This window comes from Sorex araneus, chromosome 4 (genome assembly GCF_027595985.1).
Source record: "Sorex araneus isolate mSorAra2 chromosome 4, mSorAra2.pri, whole genome shotgun sequence".
Lineage (NCBI taxonomy): Eukaryota > Metazoa > Chordata > Mammalia > Eulipotyphla > Soricidae > Sorex > Sorex araneus.
The window spans coordinates 134,914,135-134,933,623 of record NC_073305.1 but is presented as its reverse complement, the minus strand read 5'-3'; the positions used below and the strand labels follow the sequence as shown (position 1 = coordinate 134,933,623).

Here is a 19,489-nt window from a genome sequence, read left to right as displayed (position 1 = left end):
TGCAAGAAATACATGCTGTCTCCCTTTTCTATGGAAGTCACTTGCCCTTAATTTATCAGATTTGGATCCAAGTTACTTTTATGTATTAAAAGCCTGTCATCTTTAAATGTCTGTATTTTTTTATTACTTTTATTGTATTCTGTTATTACTTTTATGTATTAAAAACCTGTCATCTTTAAATGTCTGTATTCTGCAAGTTATTTAAACCTGAAACAAAGTCCTAAAAGTCTGCCATATAACAATAATGTATGTAATCTTAGTATAAAGAGCCCTGTTAATATTTTAGGTATTAAATTTTAAAAATATTATAAAGGGATCTCAGAGACAGTATAAGGGTTAAGGCTCTCGCCTCGCAGGTGATTGATCTAGCATTGCATATGGTCCCCTAGCACCTCCAGGTCTGACTCCTGAACACACAGCCAGGAAAGTCCTGAGCACCACTCAAGGTGGCCCCCAAACAAACAAAACTCTTACAAAAAGGAAAGATTTGGTTATGCTAAGCTAATTTTTAGCCTAAACGAGTAAATCTGTGGATAACCATATCTGCTCCAAACATGCAATATTTTTCCTGGGGCAAAATTAGTCACTGTTTGTATAATAAAAAATTAGTTCCAATTTTACTACTGACCTTTATAAATTATTTATGCCACTCAAGCAAATATCTCACTGGACTAAAGAAACAAAGAGTTACATGGAAAGCATTTTTAATTCTTCAAGGGGAAACTACTAAGTAAGCCACTAATTTCTATTTGGTCAGGTTCCACAACATGTTCTTCCACTTTGAGAAGAACAAAGTGGGTTAGATGGCATAAAACAGTACAATATTGTCCTTATAAAATCCACTTCCCATTTTAACAAGGAGAGTGTTGGAAGGAGGGTTAAATTTTCCCTTGCAAACCTCACCTCTCTCTTTCTCTTTCTCATGACAATGATCAGTACCTCCCTTCCATTAGACACAGAAAGTCAGAATTTTAGGTTTATGCTGACTGTTTATAAAACAAGTTAGTTGAAGACTTAAAAAAATAAACAAACCTGTTTTTGGGGTGGTGCAATAGAACAGCAGGTAGGGAGTTTGCCTTGCATGTGACAGACCAGAATTCAATCCCTGGCATCCCCTATGATCCCCTGAGCACCGCCAGGAGTAATTCCTGAGCGCAGAGTTAGGAGTAATCTTGAGCATCACTGGGTGTGACCCATAAAGCAAAAAGTAAATAAATAAAAACAAAATCTTGTTTTCATTGGGCAACCCAATCAAGGAAGACACAATTCCTCGGACATTTAGGTAATTGGGTTGATACTCCAGCAAGGTGGTCCCAGGCCCATCCCTGGCATTGTCCCTCAGGGTCACCAGATGGGAAGAACAGGTGGTCCCCATTCTACCTACAGATCAGAAGACGGAGTCCATGACAGTCCGTCTTATAAAGCAGCTCTGAGAGAAAGCCCAGAGGTCTGGGTGCTTGCCTTGCATGCAGCTGACCCAAGTTCGATCCCCGGCATTACATCCTGGGAACACCATCAGGAATAAGCCCTAGAGCACAGCTGGCTGTGGCCCAAAAGCAAAACGAAAAATTTAAAAAGAAAGAAGAAAGTACTTCTGAGCAATGCACGCACAGATATGCATGCAGGCACACATCAAAGGAGCTCTTGGAAGTTTGTATGCTAATAGTACAGTCCCCGCCCCCTCCAGCCCCGCTCCTCCACGCACATAGCCTTTAACTTTGACAAGGGTTTGGACATTTATATGACTCTGTCTTTCTCCACAGTTACCCCTCACTCCTCTGGCACTCTCAGCATGTGACACACAGTTGTAATGGTACCAATTGTTTCCAAATAGTGAAAGAAAAAAACACTAAGAACACTGTGGCTGCCCCAGCTGCTGCCTCCCACCCCCACCCCCCATCCCACAAGCTGTCTATCCCACCCACTCAGATATTCTTACTCATTTCCTCCCTTCCACCACCCCCACCATACATCATATCGAATCTCCCTTATCCCTAAGACATATATGGGCTTCTAAGTCCTTTATTTTTTAAACTATGTTAAGTTTTGTTTTTTTCATCAAGTCCTTGCAGCTTGGTTCCAATAAAATTTAAAAGGCCTCAGACTCTTGAGGCGTGAGAATCACCGATGGTCACTTCTCTGGGGAGCCAGTCTCTGGAGACCTGGGGTGATCTGGTTATTTTCTTTATGCATTGCTGGCTAATAAGAGTCTTAAGTTTGCATCCATTACTTTTAAGCTGGACTTTTATGATCAGTGTCTTCATGTATGTTAATTAAAAAGTTGAATGAAAATACCTGGCGCTTAAATGACTAAATATTGAACGTTTAGTAGCCAGGGAGAATTCTCTTTTGCCAGTGATAAGCATGAAAGGTAAAATCTGCAACTATAAATTTTTCTATTACTTACTTAGATTTTTTTTAAGGCCACAGCTGTTGATACTCAGGGGCCACTCCACCATGCTGGTGTGGGGTTGCTTCTGGTGGTACTGAGGGGATCAGGAAATGGCCAGAGATGGAACCCTGACTCTGCATGAAAGGCATAGGCACCAGTTCTTGACCTAACTCCCTGGCACCAGTTTGCCCATAATTTTGGGCAGCCCAGGGCATTGCTGCAGGAGAGAAGCCACTGTCTGCCAGAGAAGGAGCAGAGACTGGAGGGGGAGGAAGAGAGGGAGAGAGAGAGAGAGAGAGGGAGGGAGAAAGAGAGAAAGAGAGAGAGAGAGAGGAGAGTCAGCTGACATGCTCAATGTGGTAGCAGGAATAAACAATTCTCTGTGTCCTTCCTTTGACAATTTGGTAACTGATGACTAGATGGCAGATTAGCAAAGCAAAGTGCCTTAGATCCAAAAAGTTCTGGACATTCCATTGGTTAGGTCTTCACAAATTCTTTCAGCACAAGCATCCCTTAACTACGAAGCCCATCCTCCTTCCTCTACAATCTTGCAACCCATGTTCTCTCCCTCTGCTCCTATTCCAGATGATCTCAACCCTTTGTCAATTAGATGGTCACCAGAAATTAAGGGTTGCCTAAGAAAGGTCAAGTGTAAAGGTAGGAAGGAAGGTAGAAGGAAGGATGTGATATAGGAGAATACAAATGAGGCCACTTTTAGAATTTGTTTAATGAAAACAACATGGAAGTCCCAGAATTTAATTATTATTGAAGATGAATTGTACTCAACACCTTTATGGAATACACTGTAACAACAATATTTCAAAGTAAAGGTGTTCTACTATCAAATTCCTTTACTTTTCAAGTAAAGGAATTCTACTATCCGTAGAGAACTCTGAGCCTCCTTTGTACTTAGAATATAACACACAACCATTATTTACTTACAAAGATCCCAAACAGAGGCCAATGTGAACGTAATCTTTTCTCAATGCCTAATCCTGCAGTCCAAGATCTGTTCCAGTTTGACAAAGACCTGGTTAACTCTAGACAAAGAGGGGAAGGCCTAAATTGAATTAGTCTCCCAAACACAACAATATTAAAAAACAATCTGTAGGAGTTAAATGAAAGACTCATGCACATTGAAGAGTCACTTTGTAGTAAGGTAGATTCACTGAGCTAAAAACACCCTTTGTTCAAGGCTCAAAACTCTGTGGTTTCTGTATTTTAGTATTTTAGTAACTAAGTCCAGAGAAATTTCTGCCAGAAGTTTTATCATTGTTAGCTCGTACCTCTCTGCTACATTATATTCCACATATGAGTGCAATCTTTCTATGTCTATCTCTTTCTTTCTGACTCATTTCACTCAACATGATAGTTTCCATGTTGATCCACTTATATGCAAATTTCATGACTTCATCTTTTCTAATGGCTGCATAGTATTCCATTGTGTGGATGTACCAAAGTGCCGCTATTGTGGCCACAGGACCTCATATCTCTTCATTCTCAGCAATGGAAAACAAATTATCAAATGCTTCCATTCCAGCAGGTCTGACTTTGGGGGGGGAAATTCCAAACAATAATAGTGAGTGTTTTGTTGAAATATTGAGTGTAATCAAAGTAAAGAGAAAGTAAAGTGAAATTTATCAGCTACACAGATGGGGTGGGGGGCTAGGGGGTGGGGGGGTGGGGGGAAGGTTTACTGTGGTTCTTGGTGGTGGAATATGTGCACTGGTGAAGGAATGGGGGTTTGAGCATTATGTAACTGAGACTTAAGCCTGAAAGCTTTGTAACTTTCCACATGGTGATTCAATATAAATAAATAAATAAATAAAACTGTGGTTTTCAAGATGTACAAAGCCATGTATCACCAGTGGCTGACAAAAACTTTAATGCTTATTGGTTCAGTTTTATTATTTGGGGATCTTGGTTTGGTCATCTGCAATATAGGAACAAGTATGATCTTTTTCACAGAGCCATCATCAAAGAATCTAAGGAACCAGGACTTGGGGGGTGTCTTAGTAGCCAAAGTACTGGTTTAGCAAGCATGAGACTTCGAGTTCCATGCTGGGTGCCCCTCACCTGCTGTGGGGGCCTAGGTGTCTCAGGAGACCCACTACCATAACACAGAGAAAGAGAGAGCCTCCAGACCACAGTAAGGGGTGTGCAAGGGTCACAACTAAAAGGTGTGTGTGACCCTTCTGGGAATATATCCCGAGAATGCAAAAAAGCACAGTAGAAATGACATCTGTACCTATATGTTCATTGCAGCACTGTTCACAATAGCCAAAATCTGGAAACAACCTGAGTGCCCTAAAACAGATGATTGGTTAAAGAAACTTTGGTACATCTACACAATGGAATACTACGCAGCTGATAGGAGAGATGAAGTCATGGAATTTGCTTATAAGTAGATAGACATGGAGAGTATCATGCTAAGTGAAATGAGTCAGAAAGAGAGGGACAGACATAGAAGGACTGCACTCATTTGTGGAGTATAAAATAATATAACATGAGGCTTACACCCAAGGATAGTAGATACAAGGGCCAGAAAGACTGCTCCATAGTTGGAAGCCTGCCTCATGAGTGGATGGGAGAAGGCAGCTGGAATAGACAAGGGATCACTAAGAATATGATGGCTAGAGCAATCGATCAGGATGGGAGATATATGCTGAAAGTAGATAATGGACGAAACATGATGACCTCTCAGTGTCTATGTTGCAAACCATAATGCCCAAATGTAGAGAGAGAGTATGGGGAACACTGTCTGCCATGGAGGCAGGGGGAGGGTGAGAATGGGGGCGGGGGTGTACCGGAGATATTGGTGGTGGGGAATATGCACTGGCGGAGGGATGGGTGCTTGATCATTGTGTGATTGTAACCCAAACATGAAAGCTTATAACTATCTCACGGTGATTCAATAAAATTTAAAAAATAAAAAGTGTGTGTGACCAAACCATAACAACAAAGGAAACAGAAAACGGGGGAGGAAGAATAATAAGATATGTTTTGAGCATTACAGCTCATTTAGAATTTAACTAGCAGGTTTTCCAGTCTTACTTGAAGGCCCCAGGTTCAAAAAAGAAAAAGATACATTTTGCAATAAGTGGTGTCATTTGGATATGGACTATATATTAAATGTTACTACTGAGTATGGCTATCTTGAGCCAAAATGATAGTATGTGGTGATGTAGAAACTGTCTTTGTTTATATAAGACTCAGATGTAGATTTTTTTTGTTAGTTTGTTTGGGGGCCATACCTGACAGTTTTCAGGGCCTACTCCTGACTCTGTACTCAGGAATCATTTCTAGTAAGATTTAGGGGACCCTAAAGACTGCTCGGATCGGTACTGGACCTCTTCTGCCTAGATTCCCCATTTTCCAGTAGCTAGGCTGTCACACTCACAAACTGCCCCAGGTACCGTGTAATCCCATTAACAGTGGGATAATCCAGAGACTATAAAATCAAGGTCTCGGAAGAGAGCAATGCAGAGTCTCTTGCCCCCACACCTGGCTGTCTTCACCAGGGCCCCTCAGAGGGGATTGGTTGAGTTTCCTTCCCTGCCCCATCAGAGCCCCAGCAGCCAAAGACCTCCAGGAGCCAGCCACAGCCATGCTCAAGGCCCCTCTCCACACGTTCAGATGAGCCTCATGCATCAAGGAACCAGCAGAGGAACCCAGGCATATGGGACCCAGGGCTGAGATCTCTAAGCCTGGTCAGATTGGGATTGGGCCTCTTCCATCCAGATCCCCCATTTTTCAGTAGCTATGCAGTCACACCCACAAATTGCCCCTGGCACCGTGTAATCCCATCAATGGCCAACATCCAGAGACTATAAAACTAAACTCCTGGTAGGGTGCAACCGAGAAGGCCTTGAAACATCTTATAGCCTAGTTCTCCCTCTGGGAGAACCTGGCAAGCTACCGAGAGTTTTCCTGCCCACACGGGAGAGCCTGGCAAGCTCCTAGTGGCATATTCACAAATACAGTAACAATGATGGGTCTCATTCTCCTGACCCTGAAAGAGCCTCTAATGTGGCACTATTGGGAAGGACGAGTAAAGAGAGGCTGCTAAAATCTCAGGGCTAGGACAAATAGAGATGTTACTTGGGTCCACCTGAGCAAATCAATGATCAATGGGATGATAGTGATGATGATAGTGAAGGACTGCTAGGATTGAACCAGGGTTGGCTGCACACAAGAAAGGCAAGTGCCTTACCCACTAAAAAGTTTCTCCAGCCCCACAAGTAAACTTTGTTTTGTTTTGTGGCCACATTTGGCTGTGCTCAGAGCTTCCTCCTGGCTCTGTGTTCAGGGACCACTCCTGAAGGGCTCAGGGGACCATATGTGGTACCAGGGATGTTGGTGGTTGAATACAGGTGGGCTTCATGCAAGGCAAGTGCCTTACTACTGTACTACCATTTCTTCCCTCCAGGAATACATTTTTTTTTATAATAGAGTCATATTATCTGCAGTTTTCTTTTGAACAGTTAACCAGAAACAAACATACACAAACATGAACACACATACCCAGTAACAAAAACTGAGAAGCGGCTTGCCTATGAGCCCAATTCCACTAAAGTTTATGGAACCTGGTATCCCCAGGTACTGTGGACAGCAAGGACAGAAGAGAGAGCGACTGTCTAGAATAAGAGGATGCGCTGAAAGCCTGTGTAATTCCTTCCCTTCTAGTTCCACATGGTAAAGCTACTGAACCAGGAACAGATTTATCTAGAGAAGGTTTGTTCTCTAGAGAGGGCAAAGCAAAGGGTCTCTGAATCAGAAACTTGCAGAGCTGACAGGGCGCATCCTCACTACAAACACAGATTTTAAAAAACAAAACAAAACAGGATCATTTCCATTAAAATTCTAGGCACTCCTACATTCTTCTTCCTGACTCTAGGGAGTTAGCAACCAGTCTTTATTCTCCAGATAGACACTTGAAAGATGCTTCTTTTAAAAATTCACTTGACAACAAGGAAAGCTCTAAAGATAGTGTGATTGGAGCAAAGATTCTTCTTTTAAGAATTTACTTTGACAACAAGGAAAGCTCTAAAGATAGTGTGATTGGAGCAGTTGGCAGGGGGGAAGAGGGTAGATTCCAGTCACAACACAGTTCAGTCACACAGCCTTGGGTTTGGGTCTGTGTCACCTAAAGGTCATCCACCTATCCAGGCACTCCATAAAGTAAGAGCAACTGATCCAGCACCAGAGCGAAAAGCAATGAAACTATGCTAGGAAAGTCAAAGCCAAATAAAGAAAAATGCAAGAGGCCCCCAAAGATACATAAAGCATGGGGGTGGGGTAGGGCGGAGACAGCCACTAACAGGCAAGAAGGGAGGACTTGGAAGAAACCAAGCTTGCCTTGATTTTGGACACCTCTACTTCAGAACTGTGAGAGAATTAATTTCTATAGTTTTAGTCCCCCACCCACCCAATCAATAGAGACTTTATATTTTTTGGGGGGGGGAATGCACCTGGTGATGCTCAGGGCTTACTCCTGACTTTAAGCTCAGGAATTACTTCTTGAGAGGCTAGGGGGGTTGTATGGGATATTGGGGAATGAACACGGGTTGGCTGCACGCAAGGAAAGCACATTATCCACGGTACTATCACTGAGGCTGGAGCAATAGAGATTTTAAAGTGAGAAGAAAAATTAATTAAGACTTCAAAAATTGATACCAATATACACAGATTAAGATACTATAGTCATGAAAATAAAAAGCAGATTGTATGTTGAAAAATGTTAGGGGACTGGAAGGATAGTTCAGCAAATAAGGCAGTTATCTTGCACATGGCTGACCCTGGTTCAATCCTGGGCATCCCAGATGGTCCCTTGAGCACTGCCAGGAGTGATCCCTGAGCACAGTCAAGTATGGCAAAAAAGATAAATGTAGAAGGGAAATAAAGAACTTTGGAAAATTAAAAATGCAATAGAAATGAAAAAAAAATCAATACAAGGATTTGTAGAAGAATTTCTTCCAAAAAGTAAAAAGGTGGCAAAGAGAAAATAAAATTGTGAAGCTGGTCCAGGGTATTCTATATCTAAATCATAAATTTGAGAAAGAACAAACAGAAGAAAAACAGAAGAGGGTTAAAGGCTTCAAAAAAATTCAAGTTCATTTTCCCAAACAGAAGAGCATAAGATTCCATATTCAAAGTGCCTGGCATGATGGATGAGAAAGCACCAACACAAATGCCCTAACATCAATACACAACAAAAAAAGCAAATATACTGTGAAATTTCTGAACACTCTCAGGGAACAAGAAGAAAAGAACTCCTCAAACTTCCAAAGAGGAGAAAACAGAAACCAAGACCTCAAGCGGTTCACTCTCACAGTGACCCTCTCCCAAGACTCTCTGGGAGCAAGTACTCCCACTCAGACAAGAGTCAATCAAGGAGAAGTGGGACATCAAGGAGAAGCATGAGGCAGGAGTAAGCCCGGCACCAGCGCCCAGGCATGCGGCCAGGGCTGGAGGGAGCGTGGGAAGCTCTCCAAGGAGATGAAGCCAAGGAACCGCTCACATGCCTGGACAGACCAGAACACTTAGGCCATGGCAAAAGAATCTGGGGTTGAAAAAGGCGGTCACAAGAAACCTGAAGAACCAAGGAATTATTAACTTTTAGGAAAGCATGAGGTGGTACAGGAAAGGGGACGGGACTCATGGCTGATTATCCTTGAAGGCTGCACAGGGGGTTTTTATGATAAAGCCAGAGGAAAGCGTTCGAAGAAAAGTGATGAGTGTAGGAGTAGGAACAGAGGTTAAGTGTGATGTGAGGGGCACAATAGGGCAGGCAAGAGTTAAATCTTCTTCCTGAGAGGGAAGGCATTAAATCTTGCCTCAGACTCCTCAGTTAGAGAATAGCCCCGCAATGTTGTTTAGAAACTTGGATAAAAAAGACCAAAATAACATTACCAAAAGAGTTTATAGGAAAGCCACTGGGCAGGGGAGAAGAGAGGCTTTATTTTACAACAAATCTTTATGTACATGTCTGCATAGCTTATTTTATATAAAACTGTTAAAAAGTAAAATGAGATGTGCAAGGAGCAGTTTAAACTACCAAAACATACTGTGAAATGTTCTATGTAGCATATTGTTAGAATTCGTCATGATCATGCTATGGGTACATAATGGAAGTGTTTCAACTAGACATTAACCATTATAACTGACATAAGGATGAAACAATTGTCTTTCTTGTTAGATTACTTGTACTTGAGGCCTACGTGATCATCTTCTCAGCACATGTAAGGACCAATTCTGAGTACTTGGATTGTGGTTCATAGAACTTATGGGAAAGTCAAGTACTCACAAGTTCTAGTGGACTGAGACGTGCTCCAGAGATGGGCCTACAATCAGACGACTCAAAACTGGACGCATGGAGGCTAGAACAGGAGATGGAGCAAAACTATTAGTCAGTGACAAACAATTGCTTTGGTTTCTATTACACATTAGCTGACTCTAGCCACAGACCAGACCAGAAAACACAATCCGTGTATCCTGGTAGCCTTGAGGAAGAAGTTAAATTCGAAAAACTACAGAACTTAAAATAATCATTGCTTTTTAGGAGGGTTAAAATATTGGGTGATGAAAAGAAAAGTATCTGGTGATACTTTTTAAAAAAGAAAACCAGCTTTGCTCATATCACCTGAAACAGTGGTTTGACAACCACTACAAATCATTTCACACTTAAACAACTTCTTGAGCCCAAGATCTGGACGCGTCTTTAGGAATCTTGAGCAGATATAATGAAGAGCAGATGAACTGTCCAAAACTGGAATCTATACTTCTGGAATGAAGTATAGATGTTATCTAATGTCTTAAATATCAGAGGCTGAAGAGAAGAGAAATGTCCTTTACCTGAAAGAAGAAGGAGGTCTATTTTCAGGTGTTCTTGAAGATGCGGGTCCAAACAATTTTCTTTGATCTTCTTGTGGAGTAAATGGTCTCTGAGTCCTAACTGTCCGTAATGAATTTCGTGCCTCACTTATAATTTCTGCACTGGTCTTCTGCCTTGACAATGATGGCCGATAAAATGGATCCAGCTTCTCTAGCTTTTTCTCACGTGGGGACAGCATCTTTCCTTTTAAAGTAAAAGGCTCTTCAGGCAGATACCACACTCTGAAAATAGATATAACAAAATAGCAACTGTTCTTATCTAACAGTTTTAAAAGGATTTTCTTAAACCCACCCATAAGTGCCTAGAACATTCCTATGAAACTGGAAAACAAAATCATTTACAATTTCAAATCTACCAAGCAGTTAGAGTTCGCAGGCCAGGATGTGAGAGAGAGCAGTTTGCTCATACACAAATTTGCTCATATCCAGTGAGCCACAGTGATGCCAGCGGGAGTGACTGTGATCCGGGACACAGAGTGCAGAGGCCAAAAGTGAAACCTGGAGAAAGACAGGATGAAAGCATGAAAGAAGTCATATTAGGAGGAGAAAAATCACCTCATAGTCACCAATCTACACAGAAAAAAAAAAATAGAGTGCTCATGTGTGTGGTGGGGGTGGTTCTGTTAAAATTATTATTTTTGTTTTGCTTTTTGATTATAGCTGGAGGTGCTCAGGGGTCACTCCTGGCTCTGTGCACAGGGATCAGTCCTGGTGGGACTTAGGAGACCGAATGAGATTCTGGGGATCAAACCCAGATTGGCTACCCACAAGGCAAGAACTTTACCTACCCGCAAGGCAAGTACTATCTCTCTGGCTCCTGTGAAAAATTTTAACTCAAATTTCTTTTCCACTCCCACTGTTCTCCACACAGAAATCTTAAATGGAGTCAGAGAGAGCCTATGCCCAAATTACATTTGCTTTTATGAATACAGTTTGTCAACTTAGAGAAAAGTTGAGCTCCATATTTGGCTATGATACAGTTGAAAGAACTGATTTCCAATCACTTTAAACTTGGGATAGTATTTTAGAATAAATATCAAACATTAAGAGAAAAATGGGGGACTGGAACGATAGCATAGTGGGTAGGGCCTTTGCCTTGCACATGGCCGGCCCGGGTTCGATTCCCAGCATCCCATATGGTCCCCCAGCAGTAATCTCTGTGCATCGCTGGGTGTGACCCAAAAAGAAAAAAAATATATATCCTTTTTTCAAATCACTTCCTTCAGTTAAACAGCTAAAAGCCAGGCTCACAGGGCTGTAGAGATAGTAAAGTGGTACTAAGGCACTTGCCTTGCATGCAGCTGACCCATCTTCAATCTCTTCAATCCTTTAAAGTCCCTCAAGCCCCAGGCCAAGAATAATCCCTAAGTACAGAGCCAAGAATAAACCCAGAGCACACCTAGGTGTGGCCCTGAGATTGGAATAAACAGCAACTGATCACCAACCAGCCTGGTGGCCCTGTTTTCTCCTTCATGTGCCTGTTGGCTGCAGCTGTAGACTGGGGTGGGAAGCAGGTCATGGCCACCGAACGCACATGGAGAGAGAGAGAGAGAGAGAGAGAGAGAGACAGAGACAGAGACAGAGACAGAGAGAGAGAGACAGAGACAGAGACAGAGAGAGACAGAGAGAGAGAAAGAGAGAGAGAGAGAGAGAGAGAGAGAGCACAATCACTAATGAATACACACTGAGAATGGAAATTGGCCTCCTGCATGCAAAAACTGGACACCAGCTCTTTGAGTCATCTCCCTTACCCACCAACTATCCAATTTTAGAATAAGTTCTACAAAAAAAAAAAAATTGTGACATATGCCCAAAGAACCTAAAAAGACTTCATTTCTATAAGTAGAATCAACAGATGATTCCTTAGATAAATGAGAGACTGTTTACTATATTATGATTCTATACATTAAGTTGTTACATAACAACAGACAACAAGAACATTTGTTCCATTCTACCAGGCCCTATCCCAAGAGTGTTTGAGGAAGAGAGTATGATTAAAAGCTACAAACAATATGCCATTCCTCACATATGGAAAGGCCAGGTGTTGAGATAAAACAGTATAAACATTACTTTACAAGGCAATGTATACTAGGAATTTTTGATACAAGATTTTTAATGTATCTTCAAGATCTCCAAAATTATACACATTAATAGAACAAAAACTATGGCCATCTTACTATAATTTATTACAACTTCTGATCTGATTGACTCTTTATAAAATATCTATGGCTAATTATTAAAAATTATATGAACCAATATATATATATATTTTAGAGACATAATGTAAAGTTAGTCCATGAATATCTAACTTAAGAGGCCACAACAATTTTGCTTGTTTTGAAAAGGTCCACTGCAATATGAAATTACATCACTTAATGGGAAAATTGCCTGTACAATGCACAGTTTCTCCCAGAGCACAAATCAGGTTTGCGACTCTTTCGGCGCCACAAAGCACTCAAAAGTTTAGCAGCGTCTAAAGGCAACCTGGCAAGTCAAATCAAGATCAGAGTGCTTCGGGCAAGCACTAATGGACTATATAGTGTTCCTGGCTAAGGTCTCTCAGGCTGTGTTTCAATTTGTATCGAAAACTATATACAAATTGTAATTTTTGAATTGAAAGCAATTTGTAATGCTTTTCCACAGAGCAATAAAGCTGGAACATTTACAGGTCCCAGCCTCAAAAAAATTCTAGAAATTATCTGGGAATTCAGAAATTTAGACTAATCAAATACTTATGGAAACAACGTAGAAAAAGAATTGGGAAATCTTCTGTTGGGGTTGGAGAAATAGTACAGGAGATAAGGTAAATTTGCCATGTAGACAGCTGACCCAGCGTGCCACACAGACCACCTGCCAGGAGTAACCTCTGAGCACAAAGCCAGGGCTAGCCCCTGGGCACCACCAAGAGAGCTCCTCCTGTTTCCCCTGCTAGCAAAGCTTCTGTTGGTAAGGGCCAGAGAGGGCTCACCAGGCAGGGCGTAAGCACAGAGCAGAGCACTGCAGCTACCTGAGAAACAAGCTGGAGGAGCCTGGAGAGCCACGGGGTGCCACCCCCAAGCCACAGAGAAACAAAACAAAAGATGCATTTGGTGAATTTTACCGTGAACTCAAACAAAACTTTATCTCTTCGTCCTTTCCTCTCCGACCACCAGATCTCACCTTAACATTTCTTCACCTTAATCTCACCTTCATCTTTCTCTTACTTTATCATGAAAAATTATTTCAGTAATGTAAGATATTCATAGTTCATAATAGTAATCTATTATTAATATAAATCAATAATAGGTTGATTATTGAATAATATTAATAATATTATTAAATACAACATATTACAATAATATAATTATTAATAATACTATTGTTAACATTGTTATTGAATAATAATATACTAGATGTATTATTATTTAAAATAATAGTATTAATACATTATATTAATATATTATACAATGCCATGTGGTAACATATTGTATACATTATCAAATCATATTATAAAGTGAAACATAGAAAGGGTCATTAATACAAGTGGGTCGAATGACTCAAACTAGACCTGGTGGGGTGAGATTTTCTTTATATTCATTAAATTCCAATTTCTTATTATAGATGATGTTTGACAACTTAGAAACACAGAGTTTGAAGGCTTGTATATTTATGTACTTTATCTATTTATCAGGTAATCTAAACTAGACCTGTATCATATGAGTATTACAGAAGTTTAACTTTTCAAAAATTCACTTGATAACTGGAAAAAAGCAATTTAGCAAGTATTAGTAACTGTTCCATAGATTTAAAGTCCTCTGTTCAGCTCTCTAGGAACACACACAGAATAGAAACTGATGACACTCATATAGAGGGACCTCAAAAGTATAACATTGCTTCAATATCATGCAAAGTTCTGGGGAAGCAAGTACATCATCTCAGAAATGGATAGGGTGTTAAATAACAGCAGAAAGAAAGAAAGAAAGAAAGAAAGAAAGAAAGAAAGAAAGAAAGAAAGAAAGAAAGAAAGAAAGAAAGAAAGAGAGAGAGAGAGAGAGAAAGAAAGAAAGAAAGAAAGAAAGAAAGAAAGAAAGAAAGAAAGAAAGAAAGAAAGAAAGAGAGAGAGAGAGAGAGAGAGAGAAAGAAAGAAAGAAAGAAAGAAAGAAAGAAAGAAAGAAAGAAAGAAAGAGAGAGAGAGAGAAAGAAAGAGAGAGAAAGAGAGAGAAAGAAAGAAAGAAAGAGAGAGAAGGAAGGAAGGAAGGAAAGAAAGAGAGAAAGAGAAAGGGAGAGAGAGAAAGAAAGGAAGATAGAAAGGGAGAGAGAGAAAGAAAGAAAGAAAGAAAGAAAGAGAGAGAAGGAAGAAAGAAAGAGGGAGGGAGGGAGAAAGGGGGCAGGGAGAGGAAAAGGAGAGAAAATAAAGGAAAAAGGGAAAAGGAAGATAGGATAAGCTTAAAGACAATATTTAAAACATTGCCCATTAGGTAATGTTTTTCTTTTTCTATGTCACCATTATTAAAGACATGCCAACAGTTCACTAATGGAGCTGCCTTCTTGGTGTGCACCAGCTGAGTATCAGTCTTGTTTGCACTCAAATGATTTTAATAAAATGCAAAAATTAAGGGAGGTTAAGGATATTTCTGATAGGAAAAATGGTGACAATAAGCAGGTTTTCTGGATAAGGCTTAAAATGAGTCCTGAGAAATGGGTTGAATTTGAATAAGTGACACTGGGAATGCAGTGCAGAAGGAATTTCCAGAAAACAACAAGGAATAGGCAAAGGCAGGTTGTCAAGAACCTTACAGAACATATAAGAGACAAGAAAACTCTTGACGAAGATAGGAACTGGACCAGCGAGAAAACCAGAAGGCAGGCCAAGACAGTAAATACAAGCTGATGAACAAATGGAACATTTGGAGGCCTGATGCTATGTGGTGGGAACTGGCTTGCTGGCAAGGCAGGACAATACTGGAAGACAAAGAAGCAGGGCAGTGAATTCTCCTGGTTAATTCTTAGAGGCCAGCAAGGTAGCTTTTCCAGACAGGATGTGCCCTCCCCTCCTGCCCTCAGCAAGATGTCCATCCTCCAGACTCTCTGAGGTCCCCAGCTGATTTGGTTCCCAACAGCATCCCCTAAGATAAAGTTCCTGGGCACACAGCACTGGCTCCTCCATGACCCTGAGCCCTGGCTCTCCGTGAGGACAGGGCAAGTACAAATCACCAGGTTTTGTCTTCAGACAGAGAACAGACCGAGCTATGTAACAACCTGATGAAGGCAGCAGAGCTTTTAAAATAGGAGGCATTTGTTTCCATGGATTAAAGAAAGTGTGTGGGCTGGAGAGACAAGGGTTAAGGCACTTGTCTGGCACATAGCAAACCCAGGTTTGATCCCTGGCACCACAATCCCCCAAACCTCATCAGTTGTGACCACTGAGCACAGAGCCTGGAGTGTGGCTCAAAACCAAAATAAATAAAAATGAATTGGACTTTACTTCAAATGGCATCTGATTCTTGATGCTGCATGGTAAAATGAGGTCTGTTTATGCTCCCCTTCTTCTCTTGGAATTGCCTAGCAGGGAGTAAGGTTTTACTACCAAGGAAAGATGAGGACTCAGAAGGAAGGCACTGAAGCCTGAGTATAGGCGTGAAGGTGATAATAAAAATGAGAAAAGGGGATGTACACCAAGAATGAAAGAACCGAAAAGACTTGACACCAGAAAGGAAAGGAAGGAAAAGGACCAGTAGGGATGATATTATATACTCAAAACTAGGGAGTTGGAGAGCAAGGGAATTTTTTAAAAGAAAAAGAGAGAAGAAAGGAAAAGAAAGAATGGAAAAGAAAGAAGAGACTGGCTCCATCTATCTAAATTACTCCTGAATTTGTACTGCCAGAGTGTGTAGTCTTCAGAGGGTGCCTACTACTGGCAGTAAGCACTGGTGGAGGGATGGGTGTTCGAGCATTATGTAACTGAGACTTAAGCCTTAAAGCTTTGTAACTTTCAACATGGTGATTCAATAAAAAAATAAATTAAAAAAAAATATATGAAACTGGCAACCTTATTTTCCAAAACACAGCTACAGGTTTGGGGACAGTTCAGTAATCAGCTATAAGAAATGATACCTACTTATAAGGACATATCTTTACTTTTGCTGCCAATAGTCATCTGAATCAAAGTTGCTTTGTCAAATGTTACATGGCAAAACATCTTTACTGCAAGGTTAACAATGACATTCCCCTACTCTTTTCACTGCAAATCACAGACTCTTACCACACTTTAGCACTGTAGCACATGTTCATTGATTTGCTCGAGCAGGCACCAGCAATGTCTCCACTGTGAGACTTGTTGTTACTGGTTTTGGCATATTGAATATGCCACGGGTAGCTTGCCAGGCTTTGCTGTGTGAGCAGGATACTCTCGGTAGCTTACCGGGCTCTCAGAGAGGGACAGAGGAATCAAACCTGGGTCGGCTGCATGCAAGGCAGACGCCCTACCTGCTGTGCTACTGCTCCAGTCTCTCTTGCTACAATTCTGTATTATTATTATTATTATTATTATTATTATTAATTTGGTTTGGGGGCCACACCTGGTGATGTTCAGGGGTTATTTCTGGCTCTGCACTCAGGAACACTCCAGGTGGTGCTCAGGGGACACATGGGATGCCAGGTGTCGAACCTGGGTCGGCTGTGTGCAAGGCAAGTAACTTACCCACTGTACTATCTCTCTAGCTGCCCAATTCTGAATTATTTTTGTGTTAATATGTAAAACATGGGTGATGACCACAACCTGTGCATGCTTTAGGGTAGGTGGTGGCTCTCCATTTCTGTACACTGAACACTCAGCCAAATGTACTGTGCTAAATAGAAACCCAGTAATTGCTGAGTGAGAGTAGTCAGCCTGGGGGCTAAAATAACTGGGGTTGTTTTGAAAATTAAATTACCCAATTCATATAAAGTGCTATGGCATGGTGTCTGACCCTTTAAAAATCTAACTGCTTTTCAAGCACTGTGTAATAAAAGGACACATAAAATGTTCTCCCATGAGTTAAACAACTGGCTTAAGAAAAAGAATTGAAAAGAAAAGGGAGGAGGAGAAGACATTTGTTCAATATGTTCAACAAATTCGGTAAAACATTTAAATGAGAGAATGAGAGGATAGTCAGGGATTAAGGTTCCTGCCTTGCATGGGCAGAAGCATTGCTACCTGAGCACTGCACAGGAGAGGGCACTGAATACAGAGCCAGAGCAAGCCTTCACAGCCTTGTGTGGGCCCCAAACAAAAAATAAATTAAAATTAAGATGGGGAGGGGACTTTATAAAACAGAAGTTTTATTAAGTTTTTTATTAACTATGAAAATGACAAATAGAGTCTAACATTTACAGGTTTGCAAAATAGGATCTAAAGATGCACAAAACTGTATACAAAGAGTTAAAATAGCTGTGTTAAATTGAGTTTTTCCTATTGAGTTAAAATAATTTGAAACCAGGGCGCAGAGACCTGCTGTGATACTCATGGGAGTGGATGATGAAAGGCCATGCATATGTTTTAATGCACTGTTACACACGCACTGACTTAGTCACTGAGGTACCACCTGTTGCCTAGTAGAGCCCAGGAACAAACTGCGTGGTCTTAGCCAGTCAGCTGTCTGCTTACTCAAAATCCACCACTGTTATCCATCAATTACAGTTGGCATTTGGTTAGAGGCTTAAGATACCAAAATTAAGGTCCCGAGGGCATGCACGGTGCCTCTCCCCCTGATCCACGGACAGAAAGACTGGCCACAGCAGGAGAGGGTCGGTCCCCTTTGAGCTGGCAGAGGACGCCTCACCTCCCGTGCCGACCGCGGCTCCCCCACTCGCGACAAAGCCCGCTCCAGCACTGGTCCAGAACCGGGCAGAGCGCAGCAGCATCTTCATCCCGCCCTCGGCTCAGCAGGCCTGCCAGTGTCTCCATGGCAACCGTACACAAACTACCTACCCGGGACCGCCGGAGTCGCCTGCCTGCAGAGCCGGATGGCTGATGAGCGCGTGAAGAGGGCCGGGGGATAACTTCGTAGTGGGAGCAGAAAAGGAGGCTTCAGCTCGGACCCCGAGCACCTGTGACTGGCGCCGAAGACAGTCCCAGCAACGGAGATTCAGCTCAGCCTTCGGTTTTCGCGAGGCACAGGTGGCGGCTGCAGAGCCGGAGGGGCGGGGCGGGACGGAGCAGGGCGGGGCGGGCAGGGCGGGCGGGAGGGGCGGAGCAGGCCCGAGTCCCCTCGGGAGCCGCTCGGCCATTGGGCCTGCGCGGAGGCCTGCCGCGCATGCGAATAAGCGCTGACCACCACACCCCCCCCCCACACACACACATACACACACTCGGGCGCCCGCAGGCGGGGCTGTGGGCGTGGCCGTGGTGAGGGCTGAGGGTGGGAATGCGGGGAGCGCGAGGTCTTCGAGAAAGAGCCAGAGGGCTCGCCTTGAAGAGCCTGGTTGGGAGGTGTTGACTTTTAAATTGTTAATTGACCTATTCGTTTCCGTTGAGTTCAGAGAGGTCTCAGCGCCTCTAGTAAAAGAATATTAATAAGCTGAATCGTTAGACTAGTGCCTAGGGTTAAGCGTGAGGACTTACTGATTCAAGGTATGAGGCTCAACCTTGCATTAGCTATTGAGCCTGTTTCCTCATTGGGGGACTAGAGGTAAATTTGTTTCCATGATACGTCTTAGAGTTGTTGCAAAGATCGAGAAAATAATTATGAAGAGCTATGCACCTAGCGATCAATAAATAGTAACGTGTTGGCTACGATTAAGCCCTTGAGCATGCGAGGCATTGTAGAGTTTACAAAGGGTCTTTCGCGTGTATTATTATTATTCTGGACTTCCTTACATCCATCTTCATAGCAGGGGAGATAGGAACCAAGGTCTCCTAAGTGACAGAGGTAAATTCAAGACTAGCCTTCTGTGGGTAATTATATTTTGTTCTTACTGAAATCATTATCGGTTGACAAAAAAAAAAAAAAAAACACCCTATAAGTGCCTCTAGTATAAATCCTGTTCTCTTGTATTAGATTCTTCAGCAACACTTTATAGTGTTAAAGACAAGTGAGACCATAATCACTCTCCATTCAGGTTTGCACCACTTTTTAAAATTGGGGGATTTTTCTGCTGAAGTGTTGTGGCATTAGGGAAATGCCACATCCCTTGGTGCTAAGTATCTTGTAAAGAATATTTAAATTAAAAATATTGCTGGGCACA

The 19,489-nt window shown here is 41.9% G+C and overlaps 1 protein-coding gene and 1 non-coding gene across 2 annotated transcripts in view; one reads left to right on the top strand and one right to left on the bottom strand.

Annotated features, from left to right (window-relative positions):
• Window positions 1–18,443, bottom strand: part of ARMC2 (armadillo repeat containing 2) — a 133,085-nt gene extending 114,642 nt beyond the window's left edge. The window contains exons 1-3 of the mRNA XM_055136094.1: window positions 18,234–18,443; window positions 10,247–10,507; window positions 9,699–9,771 (exon numbers count right to left, since the gene is read on the bottom strand). Coding sequence (XP_054992069.1) covers window positions 9,699–9,771; window positions 10,247–10,464 — 291 coding nt within the window. The 5' untranslated portion in view covers window positions 10,465–10,507; window positions 18,234–18,443. The remainder of the gene's footprint in view (window positions 1–9,698; window positions 9,772–10,246; window positions 10,508–18,233) is intronic.
• LOC129404619 (U7 small nuclear RNA) lies at window positions 5,398–5,458 on the top strand. The gene has a single exon (XR_008630000.1). It is a non-coding gene; the product is annotated as a U7 small nuclear RNA (small nuclear RNA).
• Window positions 18,444–19,489: the final 1,046 nt, after the last annotated feature.